Source organism: Melanaphis sacchari, unplaced genomic scaffold, assembly GCF_002803265.2.
Source record: "Melanaphis sacchari strain LSU unplaced genomic scaffold, SCAv2.0 Contig2_pilon_pilon, whole genome shotgun sequence".
Classification (NCBI taxonomy): Eukaryota; Metazoa; Arthropoda; class Insecta; order Hemiptera; family Aphididae; genus Melanaphis; species Melanaphis sacchari.
The window spans coordinates 6,518,506-6,537,938 of record NW_020271173.1 but is presented as its reverse complement, the minus strand read 5'-3'; the positions used below and the strand labels follow the sequence as shown (position 1 = coordinate 6,537,938).

At 23.1% G+C, this 19,433-nt stretch overlaps 1 protein-coding gene across 1 annotated transcript in view; it reads right to left on the bottom strand.

The window, feature by feature from the left end:
* LOC112595971 overlaps positions 1–19,433 on the bottom strand; it is a 229,069-nt gene that overhangs the window by 75,316 nt on the left and 134,320 nt on the right. Inside the window, exon 3 of the mRNA XM_025341395.1 lies at positions 12,969–13,103. Coding sequence (XP_025197180.1) covers positions 12,969–13,103 — 135 coding nt within the window. The remainder of the gene's footprint in view (positions 1–12,968; positions 13,104–19,433) is intronic.

Below are 19,433 nucleotides of genomic sequence, written 5' to 3'. Positions count from 1 at the left end.
GTTTAGGACATTTTTAATTCTCATTAAAATACTCAATGATCTTTGACTAGTCACATTAAATGAAATAATGATAAAATACATTTTTAGAGCAGTGTCCAAATTTAGAAAAATGGAATTTGTTTAGAAAAATTTTCAAAAAATGCTAGGAGACTTTTTATCTGACTCATCAATTTCAAGCATGTTTAAAAATTGTTTGAAATGTAAAAAATCTTCATAAGTATAACTTATCTTCTTCTAGAATATAAGTAATATTAATATTTTTAAACTAATCTTTTCGTTATATCTTTTAATATATTTGGATATATAAATATCAAGCATTAAATAAAAACTGGATAGTCTATCAAGTCTAATGTAGGATTTTGATTTGTCTAATAATTCTAATATCAGGTTTTCAATTATTACAAAAAAGTATTGGTTTTCATAACTAATTTTATTTTAAAATGATTTAATTGTTGACATGTTTATCAAGTCATTTAAAAATATTTATTTTTTCTTTGTTTATAATTTTTCATAAATTTGGTATTTTTAAATTATTTTTCCTTTGACTTTATAATCATCAATATGGTCCATCAAATCGTTTATGTAATTTAATAGTGATTTCAATGATAACTCAATATTATACAAATTAATTGTTACTTTTTGAAAAGTTTTATTAGTTTTATAAAATCACTGTAAATTATCATTCCGAAAAATTGTTATTATACCTGTTTCTAACTTATCAAAAATATCACATGTCTCTAAGGCTTCGGCATTGATAGCGGATTTTTCTGAAGAATTTAAAGAAATGTACTTTAAAGTTTCGTAAAATAATTCATAACCACATAATATGGACTATTCACGCATCGATTTTTGCTGACTAACGGGTCTGTGATAGTGATTTTAATAATAAAATTGTATCGTTAGTGTTTTTTTTTTTTTTTAATGAAGCACTAAAAAATAGAAATATTTTTTGCACATACATAAAACATTTAATAAATTACATATAGTCAACAGACTACAGAGCAATGAGTATAACTAGTGTTGAAAATATAAAAATATAATAATTGTATTGTGTATAATATAATGTACAGTTTCATCAGTATTTAGATGATTATAAATTATAATATTATATTTATTGATACTAAATTTTTACAATTTCACTACAGCAAACAAATAATTTATAAAAATAAATATTATTTAAAATCAGTATTTATGTTCAGCTATATGAATTCTAGTAGTTGGTAAAATTTAATTCGCAGAAAGGAATTATGTCTAAAAAAAAAAAATCAAGACTTTTGTCAGTCACGGCACCCCTCAAGTCGTGATATCTTTAATGTTAGGTAGCTTAGTCTTAAATTTTGCACTGTGTAGTTGAAGCAATGAGCATAAAATATGAGTTATATTTTTATAAGTTTTATTTGTGTACATTATACTCGTATTTGTCTTGTGTTAGGTATATTGGCCATTTTGATTAGGTATTTAATGTGCGCGCATAATACACGTATTGTACGTTGAAAATATAAATTATATATTAAGTTTGTAAGTTTATGTATGTTATGGTATATAAAATCTATTTCCTTTATAATATAGGCTGTTGTATATTTTACATGTGATACATGAAACATGTTTTGTGTATATATTAATCCGTATTATGTAATCTTTCTTCATACTATAGTATTTTACACAATGAGTGATGATAATGCACAAGGAAAAAAAAAATGTCAGTTTCATAATCGTAATATTCTATTACGTAATATTTCTTAGTTTCGTTGTTTTTCAACACCTAAATGTGATTATGTTGGAAATATCAATTTTATTATTTCTTAAAACATAAAGCATAAATAAAATATATTATAAAAATATTAAGAACTAATAGTACAATAAAATATTCTTTTCGCATTACATAATGTTTGATTTTGAAAATTTAAACCTTTACAAATTAATATATGATAAATTGGAAAAAAAATCAACATATTTAAATACGTATGTAAAACACGCGTTATTCTATGTATAACATATAATTTATTAGAATGTATGTTTAAGATTTTAATAAATACTTCTCTTTACGTTTATAAATTAAAATTACTTGATGGATTAAGTAATTACATACGCCTATTAGATACACGATTAAGATACATTTTAACATAAAAAAATAATGCAAACTATCCTAAATAATTGTGGTTTAGATATAAGTATTGGAATGACGTATATAGAATAAAGGAAGAGTGACCTTTAAATTTTTTTTTATTTTGTTTATTTTTATTACAGATTAATAAATTATTGTAGATTCTTAAACATACTTTTAAGAAGTAAATATAATTTAAATTATAAACTATAACCTAACGTATTAAATTAAATTTTTTTTATATTATTAGGTAATAATACATATTACATTTCATATTGCAAACGATTTCAAAATAAACATGATTCAATTTTAATTAAAATATAATTTAATTATAATATTAAAATAATAATTAAATATCAATCAATTATAAAGTTTATATTTGCAATAATAATAACTTTTAAATGTAACATAATAACCACTAAATTATCCGTGATATTTATTTAAAAGGAAACTCGTTGTAGATTAGGTTCTAAATATAAAATTATATACATGAGTATTCATAGATCATAAAGAAAAAATCACTATTGAAATTTTATTTCAATTGTAAACTTAAGAATAACCTTAATTAATAATTCATAAATTGTTTTTAAACTTGTTCGATAATTTTCAAAGTTTGAATATTAACATTTTATAAATACATAATAAAAACATATTTGTTTTTATAAATATAATATTTATTACATAAAAATTGGATTATTATAATGATAATTAAAATATGTTCTTGATAACAATTTTATAACAATATTATTTCGGCATATAGGCATAACGTACGGAATGAAAAAGCAACACTTACAGATACCTCCTCAACATTATCTTTTATTATATATATATATATATATATATATATATATATATATATTGTCAGACGTAAAAAAACGAAATAAGTTCATATTCAGTTTTTAAATAACTGGCATTATCATAGTACTAAACTTAATAGGATAAAAAACAACATAAACTTACGGCAAACGTCAGACTAAGTAGAAGAAACTGTGATTAACCGACTTAAAATAGATCACACTCACCCAATACATAGTTATTTGATGATCAAAGAAGAGTTTCAACATGTGACGTGTATGATGTCTTTCAGATCACATATTCACACTATATCAAAAATTCGAAATTTGCCATATTATATATCTCAAAACTAATGAATTAAGCTTTAAGAAAACCTAACCATCAGAATATTACAAATGTAATTTTATTTCTCAAAAAAAAAAAAAAAAAAAAAAACTGTTCTACATAATTAAATATAAAAAAATATTGTATTTTTAAAATGTACTGTTCAAATTTTTAAAATATTTGAGATCAAAAAAAAATAATATACTATTTAATTTAGTAATATTACTTAGCAAATTGTATATATATATATATATATATTATATTAAAATGGTATGTATTTTAACTTTTTATAAATATAAATTTGTTGCATAGATCTCTTTAATCATCAAATAATAAATAAATATATTACATATTAGTATTTACTAAATTGTAATTGATGATAGCATTTGAAATATTTGTTTAATTTCGAGTATATACCTTACAAATATTTAATATTAACTACTTTAAATCCCAATTACCAGATAATAATAATAAATATTAATACGTACAACATTTTACAGTAAATATTATACATAATACTTAATTCAACAAAACAATAAGTTTATTTTTATTTATGTAATCGTCGGCATCACTCTAATTTAACATCAATCTATTTATTATTATAAAATATGCATATACTTAAAATGAGATATACATAGATTCACAGAGTAAAAATTATACTTTAAAAACATTTATATTTAATTAAATCATTTAAACTCATTAAAACATATTAAAATGTTAGTACCATTTTTTTTTCTATGTTATTTATCGAAACATTTTAACCAACAAATATTTTTATTATTCAAAAGTAATTCGAATCTTGTTTTCCTAATGTTTGTGAAAGTGCACTGATATTGAATTCATATTATATTATATTTGCCAAGGAACTGTGAAATTTTGAAAACAATTGATAATAATTTAATACTTTGACTATCTTACAAAAATGTATAATGTTGAAACCTAAATGCGACACATAATAAAACATTTTAAATTGGCCGCATTGCGGATAATTCTAATAACAATGTTTTATAGATCCAATTTATTTTGCCGCAATCGAAATTTGTTTTACTTGATGCTAAAACTTCATTGAATGTAATTTTAGAGAAAAAATTTATATTTAAATCAAATTTCATCACATGGCACTTCTATAATAGTAAATACTAACGAATTGTATAATTTCTTGTCCCTCAGAGATATCACTATTTACTGTATACGTACTATAATGGATTCTCAGTAATACACTCACATTCTATTCTACATGTTTTACCTACCCTTTTGAGAACGTTGAACGATTCTCAAATATTTTTTCTCGTAATTCAATTATTATCACAAGGATTTTACGCGTTTTTCCCTTTTATTTCTTGTGAGCACAACTGTTATACGCCATCAACTAATTCATTTTTCTATGCATTTAGAAGAGATCTTACACCAAAATCCAATCCTCTAGAGAGGCAACAAGTGCTTGTAAGTAATCTAAAAGCAAAATATATATATATATATATATATAAAAACTAAGTGGTTTTTCAAATGTTTCCGTTTTAAAATGTTAGAAATACACAATGTGCATGTCGATATAATATCAGATTCCAATAAAGAACGACCTTTCAATTGCTGATGCTCCCTTTAATCTAATTCCTATAACCGATCACGTAGCTAACGCATTGCTTTTTAATAAATCTTATATCAATATATATATATATATATTATATCGTCAAAATAATTCAATTTCGACAATGATTTCCGGGATCGGCAATAGTCTTGAATATGTTAATTATTATTCATCAGCAAATGCGTTTCACATTAAATAATATTAAATCTAAAGACGGTTTTAATATTATTTGAAAATTCTTACTTAATTAAGTAGATTAACCAAAAGCTTCAATATGCACATTTTATTTGAATTAAAAAAGGTAAGCAAGTTAGTACCGCCCCGCTATACATTAGGCATCGAGTAGATCATTATTATTATATGTATTAAATTTAAATTTAATGATTTACTAAGATTGTAAACGAAAAACATTGTGTGTCAAAATGTTCACCAAGTGCTATATTTCTTTGATATAGCTAATAAAATTATTTATTTTACTTTTAGTACTACAGTAAGTAAATTTAATTTATACTAAAAGCATTGCATTTATAATATCATTAGTATTTAATTATTATTATAATAATATAATATATTTATAATAAAAGAATAACCTTTGTGTAATCTTGTACTAATTTTTCAAGAACTTTGACGCAACGAATAAATGTTATTGGCATTTATAGAAAAAAAACTAAAAATAATTTTAAATTTCACATATCTACAAATAACTCAAAAAAAATTTAAAAATGTTGAACATTTTATCATTAACATAAAATAACTATTAAGTCATTTAGTTTCAAATAACTACGGTTACTAATTTTTGAGTTACAAAAAAATCAAAAACAATAAAATAGATTTTTGATATTTGTATAAAAATTATTGATTTGTAATGATTTATTTTTATTTTTGCTGATTATAAAAAATATAACGAATAAAAATATAAATTCTTATATTATTGTAAGTTTTATACTTTAATTTGTATGATATCCTAAAGCAATTGGTTGTGTAGTTTGTATATTACAATATTTATCATCAATACCTATCATGACGTACATGTTTTATTAATTTTTTTATTTAAAATATATAAATAAAATTAAAAACTAAAATCAAGTGACTGGTTTTAAAGCTTCTTATACTTAATGAAAAATATAATTTAGTTTTCAGGTTTTTGCAAAACACTCAAAAATAACCAACTTTTAAAATTTCTCTGTTTTAAATTATTTTTAAAAATAGATATTTCTATAAATCCTCTCATTTTAATTTTCACGAATAAGATATATTTGAGGTTCGTTATTTGCTGTAAATTAAAAAAATCGTTTATATTATTTTTTGTAGCAATGATTTATTATTGAATTAAAATTTATACAGTTAAAAATATTACAGTAATTTTCTGAATGACTACGAGGTATATTCGAAATCTACTGTATAGTAGATTGGTTAACTACTTTACTACTTTTCCATTTTTTTTTTTAAATTGAAGTATCAAAAATAAATTATGGGTAAATATATTTTAAGAAATACGTAATATCTTAGATTAATTAATTTACTTAGTATATTTAATTTATGGTCATATCATATATGAATATAAAACGAGATCATATTTTTAAACTGGGAACCTACAATATCTTATATTATATAATAGGTTTTCAGTTTATTGATACGGGATTACTAGATTTTAAATAAATCTACAAAATACATTTAACGATAAAATTATGAAGATTTGTTTCATTCAATGAAAATATTATAATTTATTATTGACATATTATCTTGTAATTTGTATCACATATTACTTAAAATTTTAAATTATAGGTTATTTTTAAATCATCAAAATAAATACAAAAATACAATTTTTATTATTAGTAGATCCATTCTATATGACAATAGGTAGTATATATACAAATTATGCATTTATAAAAATATATTCAATTCAATGGCCATCGTTTCGGAGACAAAACTAATAAACCTAACCATGTTATTGCTGTTGAGTGAACGTAATAAAAAACATAATAAAGTTAAATATTAACATAATGTGTTAATAAAATGGCAAATATTTAAAATTATTTTAAAAATTATAAAATATATTTACAGTTAGTAAACGATATTATAATTATGTATAATCAATATAACTTGTACTAGGTTATAAATCTTGCAATAACAAGGCATAAAATTCTCCTCATCGTTAAAAATATCAATTTGCTTTTATATTCTTTCTTCATATTTTACTTTTATAAAGTAATCATTTTGTAAAACTTAACTCTTGAAATAAGTAAATAAGATATTATTTTGGCTATATTAAATATATATAAATGAGAACAAAACGTTCAAAAGATTTATATTTTTTAGTAAAACAACAAGTATACTAGGCTTTTTATTTTATTTGTTTTTTTTTTTTTTTTTTTTTTAATTAATTATAAAAACCGTTGTATACTATTTTACAACAAATAATTTATGAAAATACATGTCTACAAGTAAATAAATATTTTAAATATTCCTACTCCTATTAATATGAAGGCTTATTGCTATCTAGAAATTTTCTGATTTTGTAGAAAATTTCTTTTTTTTTTGTGTGGAATGTAATAAAAAGTAATTCCCATATATAAATGCGTTTTGAATCATTCTGATTACATCCAAGTAAATTTATTTATTTTCTCTTTTTCCCATTATCTGATCTTAACAAACTTTCAAGATTTTTAAAAAAAATTCCTTTATTTCTATAATTGTATTATCTTTATCAATATTTTTCCTATGTAAGAAATTGTTGAATAAATTTGATTTCAAATTTATAGAATTTAGGAACTAGTATATTACTTTATTGGTTGAGCATGAAAGAAAATAAGAATTAAACTCATGGCATTTATAATACTTATAAATAATTTTATATTTTAAATCATATAATATTGTTATAAAAACATAAAGTAGAATTGATAAAAATTATATAAATATGTATAATGTAATAAAATACCTATGATGAATTATAAATTTGATTTATCATTTAAAATATAAATTAATATTTTTTTTATGGTTGTAGATAATCCAATACCAAATAAAAAGGGGTCAATAGTTTATCTTAAGTCAAAAAAATATGTAATGACACATACAATATAACTTTATTATTACCTTGATTTTTAAAATCCGAGTCACTATGTGATTGAGCAATTAGATCCAAGTCTAAACGTTTTATTTAAATCATAAAATAAATAGCTTTAAAACAAGTGAAAATTAAAAGAAAAAATATTTATGATGTTGAAAATATTAAAGTCTATCATTTACAACAAACCTCGTTGGCGTAATCTTTGAATTTACGACAAGAAATTAAGAAAAATAAAAATAGGAGACAATTGTTTTTGATTCTCCTGAAAAGTTAAAATAATGGACTTAGTCTCTTCTCTTTTGTCTCTTAGGTATATAAATAGACTCTAAACTACATTAAATTCAGTAGGTATATATTATTGTACAATCATATACGTTATACATATTATATCCTAAAAGAAGGCAAACAGAAAAAAAAAAGACTACAGCAAATTGTTTTACTATAATATATATATATATATATTTTTTTTTCGGCCTTATTGTAAGAACTTTTTTGAGTAATAAAAAAGCTTAAAAAATGTTTAGGATTCGGTAAATAGTCCAGAAAAATATTGTATTTATTTGGTTTAACATGAGAATAATGCCTGAATGATAACAAAAATTATAAAAAAAAAAAAAAAAAATACTGATATTTGGAGTTGTAAGTTACTTTACTCAAATTATTTTTCTAATGCAATGATTAATAACAAGTATCACTTTCAACTTAAAAATAAAATTATTGAATTATCTTATAATAAATTGAGTAAATTTGTATGAATGCTGTCATGTAATAAGTTCAAACCCCATTCTAAGGTATTAAATCAATGAAAAATGGTTCTAATAACTTTCTTAAGCTCGTTTAATTATTAATACAACTTTTGAAAGATTTATAAAATAAAATAATAACTTTAATTTTATAAAAATGTACTTAAAACATTATATTAATAATAATTATATATTAAAAATAAATAAATCATACAATTTAATTGCAATGGTTTAAAAAAAAAAAAAAAAAACATTATATATTCAATGAGCATTGTTCATACAATTTTAAAAGACAAATTCAATCCACACCAGGCATTTTTAACTTAAAAAAAATAATAAAATACACTAATAAAAAACCAAAAATGACATTATTTTTTAAAATAGGAGTCTACTGTTACTTTTCATTGAAAAGATAAATTCAAATTTATTATTAATTGCATGAATAAAATGTTATTACACAGAGACTTTAAATAACTTAAATAATAATATACTAAATTATTATTTATTAATATTATCTGATAATATTAATGTTGTCAACATTTAATCCCAAAATACAATAAATATTTTTATATTTTTGAATTGATATAAGAATATCTTAAGAGAGATCATGTATTCATTTTTTAAACTTTTGTGCCAAAAATACACACACTTATACCAACACAAAACAAATTTATATAGCTTTGATATTGTTTAATATATTATAAGAAAAAATTATGAGAAATGTATTAATGCATTTTCAGATTTTAATACTCATTAACAATTATTGATGTTATCATACATAATTTTATTAATATTTAATGAAAATTCCAAATCTTTATAGTAAATAATCGTACAATTGAAAATTAAACCAATTTTTTTCTAATTATTTCGAAAATTACTTATTATTATTTAACTTTTAAATCTCTAAAACGAAGATTATATTATTTTTACTGAACTATAGAGTTATGATGAACACAAAAATAAAATATGAATTAGAAAAAAAAACAAACATAAATCATTGTAATACGAATACTATCTTTCCACCTAGAGTCTAAAAACATTAAGTTGATAAAATTTTGTAAAGAAATAAATTGATAATCATATGTTTAATACTATAATAGTCTATATTGTCAAAATGGACTAAATATGTAAAAAAAAAAAATATATATGTAAAATCAAATATAGCTCATTTAATCGAATATAACTTGAAACAAATTTATCATGTGACAGGGAAAATATGTATTTGCATATAAATCCGAGCCTTAGTTGCGCATAAATACACCTTATTATATTTTATTTCTAAATCTCAACTACAATAATTAAAGATTTTATAAATTCTTTATAAAAGAGTAAAAAATATTAGTGTAGCATGTAATTTTCGTGATAATGACAAATTGTTACAAACTTTAAACTTAAAATGCATATAAAGATAATTGTGCATATGCATTTTAAATAATTAAATACAGATATATGAATAGCATTTATATCCTAGCATGTAGGATCCTGTACCAAACATTCAAAGATTTTTACTTATTTTTAAACAATTATATTATGTATAAAAAAGATAATTAAACTATTTTGTGGTAATTTCAAGTTTCTACATTTAATAATTATTGGGTTACATCTTAAAAACAAAATAAATTTATTAAATAAAGAATTTATATAAAAATTCCAGTTTTCTCTGTATTTGTTTTAACTAATTATTTAGAAAACTACTCATTATATTCAATTTGTATCTCTTCAAGTATAAATTAGATTCAATTTTTATCTGAAACCATCTTCAAAGTTAAAAATTGAACCAATTATTTGGCTACTTATCATGATACAAAAAATAAAAATAAAACATATATCATTGTAAAATAATATAATATGCATTACTCCACTCAAAGTTAAAAGTAAGAATTCAATTGATGTAAACATTTTTAAAGTGATATGAAGTATAACAATTAAGTTAACTATTCTAAATAAAACAAAAATTAGTTTTCAAAAAGTTCACTGCCATAAAAATATACTTTCCATTCTCATTAAATTTGATTCAATATGAAATGAAAAACTTATAGGTTTAACGATGATGTGTTTTATTTCTATTAAACTTTAAACCCAATAAGAGAGTAAATTTACTTCAAATCTTTAAATATATATGAGGCGCATTCAGTACGTCAGAAATTGAATGTACTAACTATGTTGAAATAACTTCAAGGATACAAAATACTAATAAACTTAGTATTTTTCTATTAATATATTCGTAATATAAAGCAAAACATAATATGTGAAATTTAATATATATAAATATATATATATATATATCAGTTTTATAAAATTAACTTGCATTTATCAATCTTTATTTTATTTTATGTATTTTTAATTAATCAACGGTTTATAAAAAACTATTTAGTATACTAAAAAATAATTTTAGTACAAGTTTCAGCTTAAATTATTCATTCTTTTTTTATCTATGCTTTACTTTGTTTAAGCTTAAGTAATTACTTGAATAACATCTGAGTTTAGGTTACACATGCTATGACATAAGCGTTAAGCAATGTCGTATTTTTCAGCTGTCATTCAATATATCGTCTTCATTACAGTCAAGATTTGAAGTTAGACAACAATATAATGTAAGGACTTAAAAAGTGAGTTAAATAATCTAGTGTAACAATTTTTGATATAATATGTCACGAGTGGGTAAATAATTTCAATAATTTTAATTATTGTTTATTTCTTTGGGTTACTTTAATACTCATTACATCAATTTCCTAGATCAGTACAACATTTTTGTAGAAATCGTTGTAATAGATGAAAAGATAATTAGATCCTAGGACTATTTTTAGGTTCATTTAAGTGTGCTTGTTGAAATTTTATATTTTTTTGTTAACATTTATATTTTATTTTTTTTCATTATTATTATTATTTAATAATATTATGACGTGAAGTATTCTTTATTCTTAGTAGGTTTATGTAATTTTTATGATAAATATATGAAATTAGATACTAGATAAGAGCTTTTGACTTGATCTAGTAGTAACACATTCTTATTTTTTTACCTTCTAGCTGGTAAGTTATCGTGATTGCATTTTCAAGCGTTACTCTCTGATCAGCAAAGTAAAACGTTATTCTAAGATAAGTTTATTGATTCTATGTTTTATGTTTTTTTACAATAATTTGTTGCCTATTTTATACATGAATAACATGTTACAATTTTGTTAAATAAATTGGTTTCATTAAATTTAATTAATACTGAATCAAGTACTATATCATAATCAGCAGGGTGTATAAGCCAGCGTTATCTGTGTTAAACGCACGGAGGATGTGAGATAATGTATTGGTGTTTTATTACCTATTACCTATTATTAGGTTGTAGCATAAAATCATAACTGTTCAACTAAATTGTGTGTCGTTAAACTGCTAACGGAAGTTATTTAAATGTGATAAGCAATATTGAATACGAAAATTCAAAACTTTTTTAATACATTAAAACCATATATCAATATTTTTGAAAACTCAGAGATAACCAATAAACTTGTTATTTCTTTTTTGGAATAAAATTGTTCATTTTTTATATTTATGAGATTATTTACAAATACAAATACTACATCCAATACCTTTATGAAATACGAAAAAATATGAATTTTATTAATATTAATTAGTACTTGGGATCGTTTTCTGTTATTTGAATCGTATTCTAACTACCAAAAGGTTTTATGTCTATAAAATATGAAAAGAGTTTGAGATCACTCAAGAATGATGTATTCATACAGTATTTTTAATTACACGGTTTTTAATACGAACTTAAATACATTTATAATTTAATGAAGTACAATGTTTGTTTAATTTATGACGAGGCATAATATTATTAATGCAATTATAATTACAGCGGGAATCATACAATAGTGCCATTTTAATTTTGTATTATATTTAACATACAAAATATAGTTGTTTTGGTAGTTTACCACTCGTTATAAGAATTCGTCCTAGTTTCACTGTTTCACTGATGATAGTGAAATGAAGTGGAACGCTATGTTTATGTATACAACAAGAAATCCATGATGCAAATTTTATGTATAAGCCCCCGATACACAATTCAGATAGAAAGAGTATTTTTTAGTGAAATGCTACAAAGGCATTATGCAGTCAACATAAAAATCATGATGGATAAAATCATTATCATTATTCCTAATTGTAAATATTTATCACTTTTATTTTAGTTTGGTTTTAATTTTAAAAATAAAATATTTAATAATGAGCAATAATAGTTTATATTTGTGTATTTTGTGTATAACTGCCAAATTTCACTTTAAGTAAAAGAAAATTTTCAATATGAAAATAAAATATTGGTCGGAAAAAGTAAATTGAGTTAAAAAATTATCTTACCAATAAAACGTTGATGATCAAATTGCTCATATTTTGTCAAATCAACGGAATCATTAAACGACCAAAATGGACTAATTTTTTCCGTCTCTTCTTCTGCATCTGTAATTGTGTTACCACTATAACTTGTAGTATTTTCTGAAAAAAAAAATTAATTGTTTTTGTTAAAATATGATTATAAAGTGTAAGAAATATCAATATTTTAACTTAAATGACTACTAGAATTACTTATGCAATATCAAAAATCAAGTGTGCCAAAATTTAAATCCCCTTAAGAAATAGTTTATTAGTTTTTAGACTAGGTTTTTTTTTACTATGGAGAATAATGTAGTTTTTAAGGTATTATTACTTTTATAAATAATTGAATTATTATATTATATAAATAATAAACTCATTTTAATTAAAGTAAAACTTAGACTTGGATTTCCATATATATAGCATATATTTATTTAAAATTGTAATTGTTAATAAATAGTTATTTCACAAATTTATTGTTCTTAAAAAAAATGTTGTTTAATTTTAAGAATTATTTATAAAATTTAATTATTTTTTACTATTCATTTATACGTTAAATAATTTTTCTAAAAAACATTGTATTGACTATTTAAAGCATAATATTTTTTAATACACGGCTTAAATATTTTAATATAATATATGATTCAACGTTAACAATACAATTTTTAACACTAAAGAGACACAAATACACTAAGTTATTATTCAATAAAATATTCTAACAGATAAAAAAGGAAAATAAACAAATGAATCATATTTTTACAAAAACAACATATTATTAGTTAACCACCTCGATAAATTCTATCCTCAATAATTTCATTTGTAGAACATACATTAATATTTCATTTAATAACACTATTTTTTTTATGTATTTAAATTTAAATTTTAATGTTCGATGGACCATGGTACATATAGTTATATTTATTTCACTTAACAATACATATAGTTAATAATTTATATTTTTCAACTGAATTTTATTTTTCATTTGATACTTACTCCGCCACTCTCAGAAACATATTTATTACTTATTTTAGGTATTGTTGTCCTAAGACTTTATATTCATAAAATAATAAAATTTGTTTCTATTATGTTTTGTAGCTGCATGATTAGCTACATAACTGAATAAATGTGCATCTATAAAACTAAAAAAAACTGGTAGATACATTCGATATTTTCTACCACCATAAAAGTTTTAATTAAAAACATCATATACATAAGATCTATATATATTTCCAAATATTCAAGGAGTTTCTACTTACAACTTGAATATTATTATACGAATCATATTGTTTTGTAATAATTATAATGTATATTTTTACAGCAATTTTTTTTTTTACGCACCGAAAAACATTAACAAAAATGTTTCAAAATTATTTATAATGAAGAACAGTCCTGCATGTCCAGCGTTCTGTGTTAATATTATAATAAGCACCTGTACAATACTATAAAAGTATTTTACAGCACAATGTAGTATAGCTATTACTGAATATGGGTTAAATTACAGATAACGATTCAATGTTACTCTTCGTGTTCATAAAATATGCATATTTACTGTACATATAATAAAGGTATATTTAGACTTGTGTTTTATTAGCTGTGGCAGACAACGGTATTATATTATATATTCGTATTATCCAATATTATGATATCACATAGCATAGTTATCCAATTTCTCTATCTTGCATCGCTTTTCTATCCAGTATATGTCATAACATCGACGATATATCCACCCGTTAAATTCCCGAACAACCAACACAGTGGCGGCGGTGAAAAATTGAACTTTTATTGGACGCTTGTTGAAAAAGTACCTATACGGAATTCATCTTATTAACTGGCGTGCAGAGAGCTATCAAGCGAAATACGAGCTATATAATAGAGAAGACGGTGGTGACGAATAGCGTTGACATATTTTCCTACCAAAGTCGCATTTCTCTTTTTTTTCGGATTTAAGAAAAAAGTTTCAAAGATACAACGACACTTTATATTGTGATTCCGTGCTGTTTCTTTTTTTTACGTCTCGTCCCTCGTGACGGTCTTTTGACAAAACACATGCGCACACATTCGCTCGGCCGATCCGTTAGATACCCCTCAACATGACCTCTCGCATCTCTTGTTATCTTTATATGTATGTTTATTTATGATCTTTTTATATCTTTTCTTGGATGCTTTAGATTTTGCGTGCATTAGCCTATCAAGAAGTTCTCAATGTAGAACGCTTTACTAAAATAGATTTGCTTCTCCACTCACTCAACTACCGAACAAATCGAAATGTTTGACATGGTAAAATATTAAATGTCTTTTGTTTACAACTATTCAATAAACATAAAAAAAAAATAAAACAAATACACACATTAACATAAATAAACCACATAATTGATATATACGTATTAATTATAAATAAATGCAGATAGTACATAAATAATTAATAATATTCATACTCTTCATAAATACCATAAAAAAATTAAATAATATCTTATTACTTGTATATACTAACTGACTAACTACGAGTAATATACTTTGTATTAAGTTATATAAATTATATATATTTTATTGAATTATTGTATCGTAATAATCAATAAATTAGCATTATATATATATACTATGTAAAGCTAATCGCATAATTTATTGACTGATACAATGTATCATTATTGTATAATTAGTAATATACAATAAAATAGTCCAAGATAATTTTTAAGTATTTTTCATATATAAATATTTTAAATGTATTGATTTTCCGGATATGGATCCTTTTTGTGGAATATTTTAAAGTAATGCTATTTTCTACCCCCATTATTATCACATTCAATTTATAAATACATTTAACTTACATTATTTTTTTATTTTTTTAGCTTAAATGCTGTAAACAATAATAATAATAATATATTATGTATTTTAAAAATAAACTTGATTCCTTTAAAAATCGAAGTAAAAAGGTTAAATTTAAATTTAAGTATAGGTTTAATATATTATTTGCATACATGTATAACAAAAAATAAATACAAATAGAATTTAATTTAAACACTTACTAAGAAAACTGTGTCATATAACTCAGTTAGGTAAATAGCTATTGTCAGCAAAACTTTTTAAATTTTAGTATTACTATAGATTCGGAAAAACTACATCACAATGTGAAGAGTTATTTTCATGTAATTCGGAGTAACAACGTTTAAATGATAACCTTTGAAAATTTATGTCGAAATTATTTTGATACCTACAAAGCACTGATTGATAAAAACTAAAAATACGTAAGATACTTAAAATAGGGGAAAACTCGATTTCTGTATTTAAACATTTTTCAACTTGAATATGGCATGCGAATCCAATGGGATAGGATGCTAACGATTTCCACTCTTTTTTTTTCACCTTCTCTCACTTTAGTGTTTTCTCAATCTATCCACAATCACTTCCGTTTCCAAGACACTGTGTTATAAATCCGTTATTCATGTGTCATTAACATTTTGATAAAGCTTGGAGTTAGTTCAAAAGTTTTCAGTACACTTGATGCCTAGTTGATAGTTATTTTGAAGTATTGCAAAGTCATAGTACGAAAAAAAAGTGATAATATCAAAAACCGTCATAACCTATATTTTTTATAACATATTAATGATATTAGACATAGTTTTTTTTAGAACTATTAATTTATAAAATAACAATACAATTTAACGTATTAAATCATTCATATTAAAAATGGGAATAAATATAAAAATTGGATAAGAATATAGGATGTGGCTTAAAATTGGTATCGTTTTGATAAATGCAGTGCATATTTCATCAACATTTTTATTTGTTATCATAAATTGTTTTTCTTTAAAAGTTGAGAGCATTGATAAATTACTTCTTAATAGTATTAATAAGTACCAACGCTTAATATTTAGTTAATTAAATGTGTAGAATATGTAAATTTCAAAATACTTATAATACTTATAAATAAAATCATGGATCACAAAAAATAAATTAATTTACACTTTACTCAAAACTTAAATACTTACAAATGTATAAATTTTAATCAAATTTTTAATATGTGTGCTATATTGAGATAGTGGGATGATATAAAATTAATATTTATTTCAAATAGGGATTTACACTTAATATCATATCTCTATTGTTTAAACACTTCTTAATATTTTTTCTTTGCGCTTTGAACTAAAACAACTAAATAAGAAAATTAATATTAAAAAAAAAAAATGTTTGAACCATAATTTCTCCTATTTATACTTGAGTCAACGGAAATTTGCATGTATCATGTGAATTCTATGTATTCTTACTCGGAATTAAAAATAAACATTACACTAAATCAACAAAAAAAAAAAAAATTTACATAGATTAAAAAAAAAAAAAAATAATAATCAAGTGATTATTATTAAAATATCGATCAGGTTTTAATAAATATTTTAGATTCTGAACGGAGTGATTTTACAATTATCTGTATAAAATATCTAAAACTATTAATAAAATCGCTCAACATTACTTTAATCTTATAATAAAACGAAGATATTTAATGTAAATAATAATTTTAACAAAAAAAAAATATTATCACGCTGAAATTAAAAAATAATAATAATTACACTATTTCCATGAAACTATTAACAACCCATGGAATTCAAACGTTGAATAAATATTTGGGATACAAACAATTAGTTGACTACTGTAATCGTATCGTATCGTACATACAATTCGCACTTAAACATAATATGAAAATGGATAATAGCCATTATTTCATCAAAATAATCTTTTTTTCCTTATCGTTTCGTATGCTGTATATACTGTAAAAAGATTAAACTATTTAAGTCGGTGTACAAATGTAAGGACTGCACTAAAATTTGCCATAGAAAATGCTACAAACAATTTATCAAATCGGAGCAAGCACAAACATCTAATGACCCAGAACCGATCGAACCAAATCTACAAAATCATGAAAATGAAATCGTTGCCGATGTCTCTACTGAGTCATTGTGTACTTCTACTAGTGTAGTTGTGAAACCGCCTTCACCATCGTCAACTCTTTCGAATGTGTCATCGTATCCTGTCAAGTCAAGCCCTTCACAATGTGTTGTGGAAATCGCTTCTAATTTAGTTGTAAAACCACCTTCACCAACACCACCAACTTGTTATGTGCCATCACGGTCGTACATGCCTAAGCGTAAACTCTTACAACATGTTTCGGAAAAGTCTACGAGTTTGGTTGGAAAATCGCTTATGCTAACGACGCCAAGAGTATGTATCCAATGTGCAATTAAGGCTGTACATGGTTAGGCGTAAGCTTTTACAACACGCTACCGATACGTCTACGAGATTGGTCGCGAAACCGCCTACACCAAAGACACCAACTTTTGCTGATATACTATCATGGGTGTTCATGCCCCAGCGTAAGCGTTTACAAAGTGATACGAATATTTCCACAAGTGTACTTTTAAATCCACCTTCTCCAACAACGCCTATTGTTTCTAATATTCCATCGTGTCCTGACAATTCTTGTCCATTATCAATTGAATTGCTGTGGAAACCTCCTCTAGCTTAGATGTAAAATCATCTTCGCCAACACGACCAATTGTTTCTTACGAGTCATCGTCTCCTGTGAAGTCTAGTCCATAAGAAAGTAATGTGGATACTTCTGCTAGTTCAATTGTGCAACCTCATTTGCCAACACCACCAACTGACCAACTGTTTCTATTGTGCCATCATCCCCCGCCAAGTCTATTCCTATACAAAGTAATGCGGAATCTGCTTCTAGTTTAGATGTAAAATCATCTTCATCATCACGATCAACTGTTTCTAAAGCGACATCGTCTCCTGTGAAGTCTAGTCCATTACCAAGTGTTACGGAAACCTCTTCTAGTTTAGTCATGGAAACACTTTCGCCAACACATCTCATTGTTTCAGATGTGCCTGAATGTCCGTTCAAGTCTGAGCCTTAAAATGTTATAATTAAAAACTTTTTAAAAAACTTAATTTTCATTTATAAATATTGAAATATTAAACATTTATATATTTAATTGAATACAGAGCGTATTTTTTTTTTAATTATTGGGTGCGATTAGACATGGACAATGTGATAAAATTAGCAGATGGTAGACAGTTAACGGAAAAACGGGAATTTTTACGCAAAACCAGTTTTCGACCAAATCGATTTTTTATACGATTGTAATTCAAAAACTAATAACTGTAAATATTTGAAATTTTCACCAAATGTTAGTGTTATCTATAAACAGTTAAATTTTCAAAAAATTTTGACTTTTTTGAGTTATTTATAGACCACTGAAATTATCAATTTTTATGAGAATTTTTTTTTTGCAGTGTCGATAAAAAAATGTTGGATGACCAAAAAATTTTGAAAACTTAATACAAGTCTCCTTATGAGTTGTTTTTATGGTAGCTAAAAAAAATTAAAAATCATTAGTCACAATTTTTTTTTATAAACGTTTATAGTTCAAATATTTACACTAAAACACGAAAATT